Raw genomic sequence first — 14146 nt, 5'->3', positions numbered from 1 at the left:
CTGTGCGCACGTATCAAGTGCATATGTCAGTACACATGCACGTGCTGGTGGAATAACGTGACCACCAGCAGTGGTCATTTCATTGCAATTTCTTTTGCAACTTCAGAGTCTAGAAAAATGACTGATGCTGTAGAGCATAGATAAACGGTATTGGCAAAGCCAATAGGTCCCAAAGGTCAGACCTATTGGCTTTGCCAATGCTTGTTCAATTCAAATGACTGCATATTTATATTTATTTTATGTTTATTTTTAGAGTGCTGCAGCCAAAGGTATACACGCTGTTTTATTCAGAATTCGGCATTCTTAGCCTTTTTAAAGCTGACCCCTCGCAGATTATAGTGCACTTTTGTCTTTACAGTTCTCAATCTTTCAATTCACATTTATGTTTACTTTTAGAAATCTGCACTTATTTACTTTCTATATTTTGCATACTTTACCATTCACATTCGTTGCTTTGCACTTAATGTGGAAGGTATTGCTCATGTGTTAGTGTTTTCCTTCTGTAACCGTCATCTTTTAGCATTTCTGCATCATTTTCAATGGACGCACTGCTAGGAGGTTGGTGCTGAGAATGACTAACCCCACTGACAACCTCTGCATTGCTCAGACTCTCCCTTCACAGTCCAAGCAAGTGGGTTTTGGGAACGAGGCTATACCAGTGTTATTGCCAGTGTTATTTAGAACTGAAGCACTGCTAAGATTCCCTTTCCACAGACATGATAGAAGTAGGGTTGAGGTTGAGCGGAGAACGTACATCTTATAATTAAGTTAATTAACACTCTCAGTTTTCCGTTTTTACCGATTTTTACAGAAAATACAAACAGAAAACAATGTGTTTCCTGCCTGTACTTATATTTAAAAGTGGAAAAATACTGAAAATGATGCTTCTAATGAGTGACTTTCCATGCTGTCCATTGTAAATTCCAAGACAACCTATGAGCAGACAGACAGCATAGGTATGAACAAACAGATTCAGGTGTCTTTAAATACAGGCATATGTTAAAATATATTTGTAGTAAATTGCTAAGATTTACCTGTGGGTGTACTGTTGTGCTATATTTGGCTGCTAAATTTGCTAAAACGCGACAGGTGTCCAAGTATGAGTGCATGTTTATCAGTTGAATATATGTGGAAATTAACCATTTTTTACTCCACTTTTTCATAAACCACACAATGCATATGGATAAATAATAATAAGATGGCCGAAAATAAATATGGATCAATACAGGCTGGAAATGTTAAAACAATGAATACCATAAAATGGTATCCCTAACGTAAATTGGACAAAATTAGCAGTACCTGGTAGAGAGAAAATGTTGTAAGCATGGCAGCATTCCATTTTCCTGACTGGATTTCACCTCTCGATTCCAAAGGATGCATGAAAGGGCAGTGTTATTACGGAATTTACACAGTGTACTCCTTACTGTTAACGTTTCCCTATCTTAGTATGATTACTCCTGTAATGTGGAGCAGGATCTACAATTTCAGTACAATATGAACTAACTGTACTGACTTAGCCAATAAGATAGGTTGGTGTGTTGTACTGTAGATCAATGTATCACCTTATACCATGGATGACGCCACCTGTGGCTCTACCTTGCATCAGACTTGTAAGTGCTGTTTTTGAGTGTATGGTTGAAAGGATATTAGATGTAGCGTGCACTTTATTGGGTTAGGTGGGTGATGTGTGAAGACATCAAAGACAGTGTGGTGTATGTTGCTGTTCATAAGCATGAAGTAGAGCGAAGCATGTGAAAATAGACATTATCATGCATTACTGCTTTACAACTTACAAAGCTCATCTGCATCTTGTGATGATTTACGCAGAAACAGACAGTTTTTCATGTTTTATGGATTCGGAATGCTCCATAATTGCCATAGTATTATCATGTGCACTAAAGGCATACCTTTTTGGCACAACCAAGATGGGAGAGTACTAGATGGATGGTAGCTTAAACTTTTTGAGGAATGCCGAAGAGTGGGAACATTTGGCAAAGGTAGCTCACCAGTATATGGAAGGGTCATTTAGTGACTTCATTTACTCGCATGAGTTGGGAGGTATGGTGGGGCATCCTAGTTCTATAGACCACATTGTTGAAAAGTCAGAGTTGGTCCATTTGTTACATGCAAGTAGACCGTTTTTTTAGGTAATCAGAGCGAGCAGTTGGCTAACATCCAGTGGGAATTGCTTATAAGCAGTGTCTGATTGTGCCCAATATGGCAGGAGTCAAAACCTGATGTATTTTGTAGTTTTAGCATGATTTGCATGTGATCAACGTAGTTGTAGCACTTAAAATTAAACAAGAATATGATATCTGGTAGCAGTCTGATGTATACATTGAGGTAGGACAGGAGCAATGTTTCATCTTTGGGGCACACATTAGGCTTGCATGGTGAAGTGACATAATGATCAAAGTAGGAGGCAATCAATTCAGGGCAGTTCCTTTGACTCCTTTGTCATCAATTCTGTACATACTATATGATCGTACAAGAAGAACTATTTCTGCTCCTTTTGAGTTCAACAGTATTTCAGACATCATCTTTTGAGGATATCAGTGCTGCTTCAGTGCCACAGCCAGGACGGAATCCATTTTCATAACTCAAGTGCAAGTTCATATCCCCAATTAATGTCGATATTGATTAGATGCACATCTTTGTGATGCAGGTGCCTAAAAAGGCTCATTTGATATTGATCCATTGTTGGTAGGATTAAGGTCATTTTTTAAATTGGGTTTGATAAGAAGATTTGAGCTGGCCTGAGAAGCTTCTGGTCTCTAAGGACTAATTGATTTTGGCTCTGGCTGAGAATGCAACATGCCTAGTGAGGAGGATGCCTCTGAATATGTTAGTCAGTCACGAGGTAGCTGCTAATCTGGATGAATCACCCACTCTTGTGGTACTCAGGAAGTCTTCAGGGACAGGTTTTTAAAGAGGAGCAGCTTGGGACCTTGATTTTTTGGTGTGTTATTGTGGGAGTGAGATAGGAGGTCAATTTGTTTTCTTTTTTAATTAGCAAGGTCATTTTTCAGGTCTTTTAGTTTTGTAATGAAATGTCCAGCCTTCGAATCACTTAGTTTCTGTAAGTAGGTCGTACTAGCTTTGATGCTTTCAGAATTCTGGAATTTATCCAATTATTATGCAGCTCTCTTCATGAGCAAAATACATCTGTCATAGGACACACACGCATTGTTTTCTTTTTCTTTTTAATGGAGTCATTATAGACTTTGAAGTGGTGCTGGAGCGTCAGCTTCTTCCAGAGTCTGTCAAGTTTCTTCTATTTGATTTTAGTAATTTTACACTAGGTGTCAGCCAGACCTATCTCCTAAAGGATTTAGTGGCTGACATGTATTTGAATAAGAAATGTTTGTCAAAGACAGTTCTCAGTCAAAAAGTAAAATTGCTGATCTGTTAATGCCGAGCTGGTGATTACAGAAGCAAATATTAGCAGTCAGAAAGCAGGTACGTCCAATTTCTTGAGCATCTAATATCTGATATTTAATATTTTTCTGTGGTGTGTGAAGTTCCTGGAATTCATAGTTGAGGTAATAGAATGGTTGAATATTATCACATAACGATCACTCTAGGTGACAGGATGGATCTTAGGTTTTGAGATGTTAGAAGAGGCAAAAATTGCATTGATTGTATGTCCCGAAATATTGGTGGGTCCACATATAGGTTGCAGAAAATTGATTGTTTTTAGTTTAGAGAGTTGGCATTTAGCTTGATGTGAGTCAGGCTTGTTAAACCATGTATCCAACTCTTCCAGGTTGCAGCAGTTAGAATGAGTTAAGGTAGTTTGTAAAGGCTGGTGATGCAGAGCATTGGTCGAGTACAGATTCACATTCAGATTAGCATTCAGTGATTGTATTGTTAGTGAATACACTGCTTGGATCTGTGAAACACTTGCAGATCACATGTTTGAATCCTGTCAGTACTTACTCTGCCTGGCATCTTTCTGAGGTGATAAAGCCATTTGCTGCTGCAGCACTTCAAAAGTGAAGCAGAAATAAAGTTTTCCATATAGCAGAACATGTCATTAAAATATTATAAAGCAATATTATATGTCATGCTACGTCTTGAATAGTTTCCATCAGGACTGGCATTGACAAGAGCATTGCGATGACCCACTAGACCCTCTTGTGGCCTCAATACACATTCCAGTAACTAGAAGTTCAAGTTTATCATGCTGACTCAGACACCATTGCTGGCAATACTGAAAACATTATTTCAGGCTTTGGGGGGGAAGTGTCTTGTTTCGTCGAAGTCTACCTCTGTTCTTGATTGGTAAAATAGTACTGGCAAATGAGATGGCACTAACAAGGCTTCTCTATTGCATATTTCAGCTGCCGTGTGCCACGCGTACTCCTGCGCGCCATAGTGATAGGGTGTGTGCGTGAGTCTAGCATAGCTTTGTACAGGAAGGACATCCTTCCTGTACAAAATACTATGCCTAGACAAGTGGAAATGCTTTTCCTAATTTGTATTTGTGCTGTACAGTGCAGCACACATGCAGTTTCTAAAACGAGAATTGAAAACATTTCTTTATTTAACGCCTGCTTTTAGTGGCATTGATTTTTGGTGCTAAATCTTAGTGTAAAGAAGCATGGGTGGTAGCACGGACATGCCCATGTACCATCTATATAACGCCCCCATGATGCAAAGCAATACAAAGCAGCATTTGTGCTGCTTTGTGTTACTTTGCCACACAAACCAATGCGAATACCAATTTGCGTTGGTTTGTGAATCTCAAAAAAAAGTTTAGCATCGGTTTGCATTTTTTTTGTAATGCTAAACATTTGAGTATATGGGACTGAGTGTCTAAAAGCCCGCTCATTGCTTACCATTGATTGGCTTTATTGGCACTTCCAATTGCTTGATTCTTATTCAGTGGGTTTGCTTGGCCCAGCGTTTCCATCTTTTGTCCCTCTCCTGGAGCATAGCCTCTTTACTATCTAGCTCAGTGGTTCCTAACCTTTTGACTTCTGTAGACCTCCACTTAATTATTACTTAAATCTGGGGATACCCACAGAATCTTTACTAAAATCCAGGGATCTTCACTGGGTCATTTCTGATCCTAGCTTTCTTTTTGTTTAAGCACTGCAAGAGAGTGAATTTGTTTTCCTGCTCTCACCTCTGCCCCGCGTGCTCCTACCCCCTATGCTCTGTGATTCTCTTTTGTGTATTTATACCCTGCTTCCCTCTTTGTTTTTGTTCTCACACTTGTGTTCTTTGCCGCCACTCGCTGTGTTGCTATCACTTTCTCTCTTGTGTATTTATAACCCGCCACCCCTCTTTGTGTTGTCCTCACACTTGTGTGCTTCGCCGCCACTCGCTGTGTTGCTATCACTTTCTACAGTTTCTTTCTCTCTTTTGTGCTTCCCTCCCCGGTGCTCCTTGTTATTCTTTACCCCACTGCCACACACTGTTTTCTTTTCTCCCCACCTGCTGTTGTGCTGTGTCCCCCATGGAATGTTTCTCCCCTCCTCGCAACCATCCCCTGCCTCTAGCCACTCCTCTTATACCCCACCCAGGCCGTATTTTTTAAAAGAAAAAATTAGCTTTTGCACCTAAAAAAAACAAACAAACTTTTTTTTAAATTTAACAATCTAAGTGGTATCTGCCATCTTGGAACAGTGAATAGAAAATTAAAGCAAATAGCTTCTGCCACATTTCGCTGGTAAGCGCATGTGTGCTGACGAATGCACACATATGTCATCATGGACGCACACTCTAGGTGAATGATGAATGACCCGACTGCCAGCAGCTGTTGCATCATCGCACCTTTTTTATTTAAATATTTATTTATTTATGGCAATACTGCACAGCAACTTGAGAAAAAACAGGCTTTGCCATAAGGCATTGGCAAAGCCAATATGTCCCAAGGAGAGACCATTGTCTTTGCCAATGTTTCTTTAATTTGCTAATTACTTTAGGATTAGGCAGCCAGATCCGGCGTGCAGTGAAGAGAGGTGTTAAGAGATAGCTCTGGTAGAAGAAGGGCTAGGTGCAGATCCTGGCCAAAGGATGCTCTCTTTGCATGGTCGAAGTCTTCCATCCTTTGTAGCAGGCTAGGTGAAGGCCATGGCTGAAGGCCAAGCTCTGTGTTCCAGGCTGATGCAGTCTATAGCCCATGGAATCCGAGCTTCCTGCTCATGTCCAGAGGCCCGCACAGCAGGCACTGGGAACTGGTTAACTACATGCATGGCTTGGTCGGAGACAATACCGATTAACATACCGAAACCAAAAATAGGCACTGAAAAATAGATAGTTGTACAGAAGTGATGGTTCATTGCTGTTGTTGCCAAACAGCGTGTCATAAACAAACACACACATTTTATGGAAAAAATGCAATCCCCTTGCCGCATCTAAAGGTGGAATCACTGTCTCGGAATCTTAGCATATCGCAAATCTGGTAAAGGTGGTGGGCGAAATTTGAGTTTTGCAAATCCTTTATGTTGATATATGTATACTTATGCTTTCAATGGATCAAGTAATCAAACACAGGATTCCTTTTAGTAAACCAGACTCTACGATGCTAAAGTAGCCATGTTTTTTTACATAATGTATGGGTCTTGTCCTCAATTTTTAAGGCATTCAGTTGGTGTAATGAAGCACTTTATTTGGTCCTATTTACTTGAAATATTTCATTTATATATACATCAGTGTGAGAAGTAAGGGAGCATATTCATGACTGGTCCCCTGTAGCACATTTCTTTTCTAGTTTCTAGTTGCATCCTAGCAGGTCGGTTGAATCTAAATATACATCGCATAGCTAAACATGTCCAAGGTTATTTAAAAATAGTATTGCGACTCCCTCTACATCCAACTGTAGAGGGAGTTGCAATAAAAGGGCCACCATAGTGTTGTCGCAAATACCCTTTTTTATTTTTAGCTATTTTTTATGGTTTTTCAAGGTGCCCTTCTTGTTTTTGCTTGCATCATGAATTTTGTGAGGTCCACCAACAGTGATATATGAATAAGTATAATTCTTCATTGGCCACTGCTCTCCAACTGTTTCACGTTATCAACGTGAAATTGGTTCCTTATACCTATCAAAATAGTGTTGTCACATCCCTTGAACTAATGCGACGTGAGCAATAATGTTGTAACATGTTGTGAAATAATGCACAGTGAATGCTAGTACTGTCCCAGGTTCTGAATTCAGAGGATGTAGTGCTGGGAGCAAACGAGAGATTAGGCTATTTCCAACAGTGCCCGGTACTAGCAGGAAAAAGTGGTGGGGCAGCGTGGAGGACATTAATAAAAAAAAAAAAAAGAAAACGTACCTGCCTCACACCGCCTTGCTGCCTCTGACTCCAGCTCCCGATAAACAGGCTCCCAGACTTCCCTGCGTCAATCCAGACGCTGCTCTGATGCTGGGAGTACCCAGCATGAGAAAAGCACTGGAACTGGATGGAGCGTGCTGTTATTAATCTCCAACAGGGAGTGGGAGCCTGTGCCTGCTACTTTCCACTCAACAAACCTGGAGCTTTCTAAGTGTGCATGTCGGTTTGGCCATCTTAAGACAGCTGGCTAAACCCACATGTGCCCTGGGCCCACCAGTTCTCCTGCTACTGTTGAGGGAAGGCCATGTCCTCAAAACTTGGCTCCGGTTCGGGCCCTGTCACGTAAAATAAAATGATAATAAAGCAGTTTTATTAACTGTTTTATTCTACATAGATTAATCTCATGGCTCCAACAGAGGGGCGATGCTCCTCCGCCATACGGTAGGAGCTGCTCCTGATTTCCAATAGTGTCAAATTCCATAAAATAAAGAAATGTTTATGCTTCGCTCACACAACTGAATGAAGGCAATGGATTCCAGGTCTCTGTTCTATATTAAAAAGCTTTACCATTTGGACAATGACTTTCTTGTCGTTGCCATTGTGTTTAGGAACCAAAAGGTTCTCTTTTAAAAAATGATATCACACCTTTAGGTACCTGAAGGTTTCATCTCTCTTTAAACATTTTTGCAAATGTCATTTTTTTATTGGAAACGCCGGACAGTATTTTCTGATTCTGTCCAACTTTGATAAAGTAAAGTTTTTTTACCTGCAGCCCCATAATATTAAGACTGCTTTACATTACAGGGTGTCCCAGGGTGCTGCTGTCGTAAAGGGTCACTGAATCTGCAACCCTTTAATTTGTTAACAGTGCTTTAAAATATACATAGAGTGGACTTTGGCTCCACCCAGAAGAGTAACACGCCCTCACCTAATGCTGTTGGCTTTTTGATGTATTATTCCGACTAATATGGAGTACTTGCTTTGCAGTGCACGAGGAACTACTTACATCTACAAAATAATAGACTACTATGTTGTTTCATCTATAATAAGAAACAAGGTCGCATATAAGGTACACAAGACAATGTACTTTTTTTCTGTTTCAGTAATGGCAGGGTCCTCAGGGCAGGAGCATGGCATGAATGTTTCTGAGTTTATGTTTAGAAACTATCAATGCTCTCAATCTCTCCATGCACTGGCAATCTGATGTACTAAGCTATATCAGTCCCACAAATTAAACAAAATACTTTTTTTTGTATTTTGAAGCGATAGCCTTTTTCTTACTTTTAAATGGTGGTTTTTTGTACCATTTACCTGGAAAACAAATTTCAGGGCTCCTGGAGCCCAGCAAGACCAGTGGTTTGTCTCTCCCTGTTATTTTCTTTTCTCGCCCACCTCTACTAAAAATGCACAGATTTTACCAATTTTACTATTATTTTTAATCCCTTTGTAAACTGCACAGCTATTTCCAGTTTCATGCATGCTTTTCTACCACAGAAGGACATTCCTACACAATAACACTGGACAAGAAGGCTGCTAACCTGATCTCACGAGGGCAATGGTGGGTGGTGAAATCCATCTCTTACACTTAGAAGAGCTATTGGTCGGCAACAGTGTGTTCTTTCATAATTAGAAGTATTAGGTGCAGTGTTTAACATAAACCTTTGGTTGCAGGTAGGATTCACCAGCACTTATTTTTGTGCACTGCCACTAATTTTTCCTATTCAGACATTGGCCCAAAGCAAGCAAGAGAGAAACACTAAAGAGAAAGAAGGAGCAAAAGGAAGATAAAGACAGAAAAAGAGTGACAAAGAAAGCAGGGATGAAAAAGAACCTGGAAGAGTGAGATAAAGGAGCACGGAGTGTCTGGTGGTGGATGAAAGAGGCCCTGGGTGGAATATGGACTATGCTGTCTTGGTATTCGGCACACTGACATTCTGTAGCACTGGCTGCAGGCTTGTGAGGAAATCTTTGGGTGCCGAGACGTATTCTTTTACACATTAAGCACTGATTAGGTGGTACCAGTTTACCCCTTCGTAACACTAGTTGATGTTGTGTAGGCTGGTAGTTATCCACTTCGTATAGAGGGGTATCCTCAAGTTAAGGGGGGGAGCACCTGCTGATATGTATAGCTTTATGCATTAAACAAGACACGGCTGTCAGAAGACTGCGTTCCACCTGGTGTTATCCATTGAAGAATAGAGATGTTATGGTTCTGGTGTCATTCCTCTGTAAGCGGTACCACTCTAAATGAATTTTAAAAAACAGTTGCAGCGTTCTAATCCCCTGCGTGTGACAAGACTTCACTGGGTAAAGCGAAATAATTTTAGAATGATCATCGAGCATGAATATTCAGGTTCTGGTGGATGATTAGTAAACGAAAGGTCAAAATCACACACATTTTCCCCATGAAATCACAACATTACCCGAGCCAAATTTTAATTATGCAAATGAAATTTGAGGAGCTCATGAATTTGGTGCTATCCCAAATTCTAAAATTTAGGTAATTTTGCTTCCTGCAATTTTAAATAACATTTTTAAGGAAGCATGTGCCTTGTGTAAAAAGTCTCGCAGGAGACTGGTTCTCACAGAAAAAAAAAAGTTCACGTTGCTTACTAGCAGAAAAAAAGACACATGAGATGCCTTATATGTCATTCACTATGTGCATGTAATTTAACTTAATATTAAAAACAATTTCGTGAAATGTCATGAAATTGGCAAGAAACAAAGTCGTGATTTTTCACACCCATAGTTGGTAACTAGTTCCTTTATATGAGGACAGATGCCATCATGCATGAGTTTAACTGCTAGTTAATAAAAAAGTGCAAATTCAATACACTGTTTCCATTTCGCACCATGATCTCCTTCAATTGTCGCCATTAACCGTATTTTATGCCTGTTCTCAGCTGAGATCCAGCACTGCTTGGTGAATGCCGGAGATGTTGGCTGTGGAGTCTTCGAATGCTTTGAGAACAACTCGTGCGAGATCCGGGGCCTTCATGAAATCTGCATGACCTTCTTGCACAACGCTGGGAAATTTAAAGCACAGGTAAAAGAAATATAGAATTATCTTGCAATAGAGATCATTGAGGTACCCGGGAACTAAATATATACTTTGAATTCAGCTAAAAAAGGAGATTGAGGAGCTTTTTAGAGTTTGGCAGACAGTTTACTCGTCACAAGTGTGGTGGTTGTCCCATTTGCTGTCTTACTAGCTTTTAAAAAAAATATTTTTATTCTATTGGTCTGAATCTTCTTAGCAAGTACATTGGGCAATGCCAAATATTGGTCGAAAAACAGAAGAATGATAAGTACAGTGCATAGTACATACATAAAGAAAATTCCCCTTAATAACCAGAAAAAGAAAAATAGGGGAGGAGTTCATAATCAAAGTTCACAAGTTGTCTCTTAGTTCCCAGTTGAACCCAGACCAAGTTCTATCAAACTTTCTAAGTGCCTGTGCCCCCACTAGCTCTAGCAAGCACAAGTTCCAGCTCACATATCTGTTGTATGTTTGCCCACTATTCCATGGCCCAGGGTGGAGCTAAGGATACCCAACATCTAGCAATGCAAAGTCTAGCTACCACTATAATAATAGACAACAGGCGCAGTAAACCAGCTTTATACCCTATACAAGTATATGCCATAAAAATAAAAAAGAAGACAAAATGCTGCGGACTGGATGTGCTTCTACATTTAAAAAGAATTAGCCAATACATATAATTTCAAAGCAACAGTATCAGCACTTCCCAGCATATAGGTGTACAGCACACAGGTATGGGAACCTTTTCTAACTGCATATCACAAAAGAATATCGAAATTTCTGTAACCAAAGGGCTAGTGTAAGCGTTGGTAAACTAATGGCACTAAAGTGCAAGACTTTTTAGGAGGATTTGCATATGTGAGGAGGTAAAATATAGTCACTCACAACTCATGTGATGAAGTGGCTGCAGTGGGCTGACCCACTGTTCCGTGTTGTATTCACCATAAATTGTTAGGTTAGTAACAGGGGCCTTATCACAACAAACATGCCTACTGTATATGCAGGGAACAGCTGTGCACCTGTTTCTATCTGAGTGCTCTATCTAAAGCACTCATAATTAACGTAGAGGTTGTTTGAGTTAGTGCATACAATGCGGATAGTCCAAAAATGTCAATACCCTTTCGTGTAGCGATATCCTACTTTATAATATGCTTGTAAACCAGGATTTACACGGTGAACAGATTATGGGGGTCATTCTGACCCTGGCGGTCTTGGACCGCCAGGGCGCAGAATGACGGAAGCACCGCCAACAGGCTGGCGGTGCTTCCAAGCCCATTCTGACCGCGGCAGTAAAGCCGCGGTCGGAAAACCGGGGCCGGCGGTTTCCCGCCGTTTTTGCCCTGGCTGGGTGAATCCGCCAGGGCAGCGCTGCAAGCAGCGCTGCCCTGGGGATTCTGACCCCCTTACCGCCAGCCTGTTTCTGGCGGTTTTCACCGCCAGGTAGAGGCTGGCGGTAAGGGGTGTCCTGGGGCCCCTGGGGGCCCCTGCACTGCCCATGCCACTGGCATGGGCAGTGCAGGGGTCACCTAACAGGGCCCCGGCCAGCTTTTCACTGTCTGCCTAGCAGACAGTGAAAAGCGCGACGGGTGCAACTGCTCTCGTCGCACGGCCGCAACACCGCCGGCTCCATTCGGAGCCGGCTCCTGTGTTGCGGCCTCATTCCCGCTGGGCCGGCGGGCGCTAACTTGGTTAGCGCCCGCCGGCCCAGCGGGAATGTTGGAATGCCGGCAGCGGTCTTTTGGCCGCATGGCAGCCGATTGGCGGTTCCCGCCTGGCGGGCGGTGGCCGCCTATATCTTTTCTTATTCAATATAGTTGACATATTTATAAGACGAATGCTATTATTTATGTTAAAAGAGTGTGTTGTCCCGCTAGATTCTTTGGATATATATATTTATTTCTGCACCAATAGTACATTTTTTATATAACATTTTCTTTATGAATTAAAAGCTTTTTTGTATTTTCTATCTAAGTTAGAAACACATCTTTAAATTTTATAGTACAAAAGAAGATTTCTCTCTGAAACATCACCAAATAACTTTTAAAAAAGAAAAAGAAAAATGTCAGTTGATGCAGCTTTTCAGTGGATTTCAAAGCTGGTGAACATCACCTTCTTAAGGACATACAGTAAAAACCATAAAGTACTCTCTATTATTTTTTCTTATTGCAGTGTTATCATTATAGAGCATGGGAAATTGCTTCCTCCTTTACGTGGTAAGTCATTAAAGTAGACCCAACAAGTTCACTTTAAAGATAAAAACATTCTTCTACATTCCCATGGCACCCCTTCAATTATTCCTCCACGTCAATATGTGTTTGGACCATATTCCAAGGAAGTACTTACTATCAGGGTTTCCTTTTTTTTTTTTTTCTTTTTTATAAACAATTTTTATTTATGATTCAAGGAAAACCAACACAAAGAAAGCACATCCAACCTCTAGACCCAGGCCAACATTAGATAAATATATGTGCACTACAAGTTTCAGCAACCCAATACATTGAAAGTTCTGAGACACAGGAACCTCAAACCTCTCATAGGAGTTGCCCCCAGCTGTTTCCTCCATACTCTGGCATGTTTTCGAGGGCATCCGCTTGCTTCATAAACTGGCTTTTCTTGTCTTTTGTCATTTAGAGAGGGGCGGCGTAGTCTAGGAGTTCCAATTGGTCACAGTGTCTCTTTTCATCACCATCAATGCAGTTCCAACAAAAGCGTGGTTAGCTTCTGAACCACCCACACCCTACATCGCACCCAACAGAACCATCTTTGGTGACATTGGGAGTGCCCTTCCCAGTACCTCCGCTAATTCTGGTAGGAGCACGACCAATACTGCGCTATGTGGGTCACTCCCAAGTCATATGAGAGAAGTCTGCAGAGTTCTCAAAACATCCAGGGCATTGAGAATTGGGTAGAAGTCCTACCCGGTATAGATTGGTAGGTGAAAGATAAGACTCATACAGATAATATACCTGTATCTGTCACCCCTATATAACAGATATTTCTCATAACTCAGAACCCCATACTGTTGAGCAGTGGTGGACCCCTCCATTACGTAGGATTAGAATTGATCATAGAGTAACATAAAGAAAAGTACAGTGGTAAGAGTAGTCTAGTTTTACTCAGCGGTTCAACAGGCAGTTCTGTAGATACCAGTTCACAGTGCTGGACTCCAGGATAAGTCCGTATCGCTGGAGGGCTCCACCCGGGCCATAGGATATAGTTCTGTTAGCAGCTCCCTCCCTATCTCATGAACAGCAGACACTGCAGCTTCTCCAGCCCAGCGCTCGCCGTACCTTTCCCTAGATTGGGGAAAAGGGGACCTCAAGCCGGATCCACTATTACTCGTTGGACGGATCCTGGGCTGCAGCTATATTGCTCCGCTCTGAGACCCTGAGACCCTCTCTGAGGAGGCCAACAGGCACTCATATATGAGCAAGATCCATGCCGCCGGGGTGTTGAAAAAATATGTTTTGTCAGCATATACCACTCGTAGCCCGGCTGGGAACAGAAGGCGGTATGACTCCTTCATTGTCTTCAACTTCTGTTTGACTTCTGTGTAAGATCTGCATTGCTGCTGGACTTCTTTAGTGTAATCTGCGAATAGGAGAACCATAGCTCCCTTGCAGCTCAATCCTCCCCAGGAACGGGCCTCCTGCAGAATGGCATCTCTATCTCTTTGGTAAAAGAACTGGAGCATCACTGGTTGCAGCAACGCTCCCAGAGGAGGTTTGGCCGTCAGGGTACGACGCGCCCTTTCAATTGCAAACCATGGCAAGAGACGATCAGGTGGCATCCAAGTCTTAAACCAGTCCTCCAGAAAGGA

At 41.5% G+C, this 14146-nt stretch overlaps 1 protein-coding gene across 1 annotated transcript in view; it reads left to right on the top strand.

Moving 5' to 3' along the window:
• STC2 (stanniocalcin 2) overlaps positions 1–14146 on the top strand; it is an 89675-nt gene that overhangs the window by 60798 nt on the left and 14731 nt on the right. The window contains exon 2 of the mRNA XM_069244657.1: positions 10190–10332. Within this exon, the coding sequence (XP_069100758.1) occupies positions 10190–10332 (143 nt within the window). The remainder of the gene's footprint in view (positions 1–10189; positions 10333–14146) is intronic.

This window comes from Pleurodeles waltl, chromosome 7, assembly GCF_031143425.1.
Source record: "Pleurodeles waltl isolate 20211129_DDA chromosome 7, aPleWal1.hap1.20221129, whole genome shotgun sequence".
Taxonomy (NCBI): domain Eukaryota; kingdom Metazoa; phylum Chordata; class Amphibia; order Caudata; family Salamandridae; genus Pleurodeles; species Pleurodeles waltl.
Note: the sequence above shows the minus strand (reverse complement) of the source record. Positions and strands in the feature narration are given on the sequence as shown.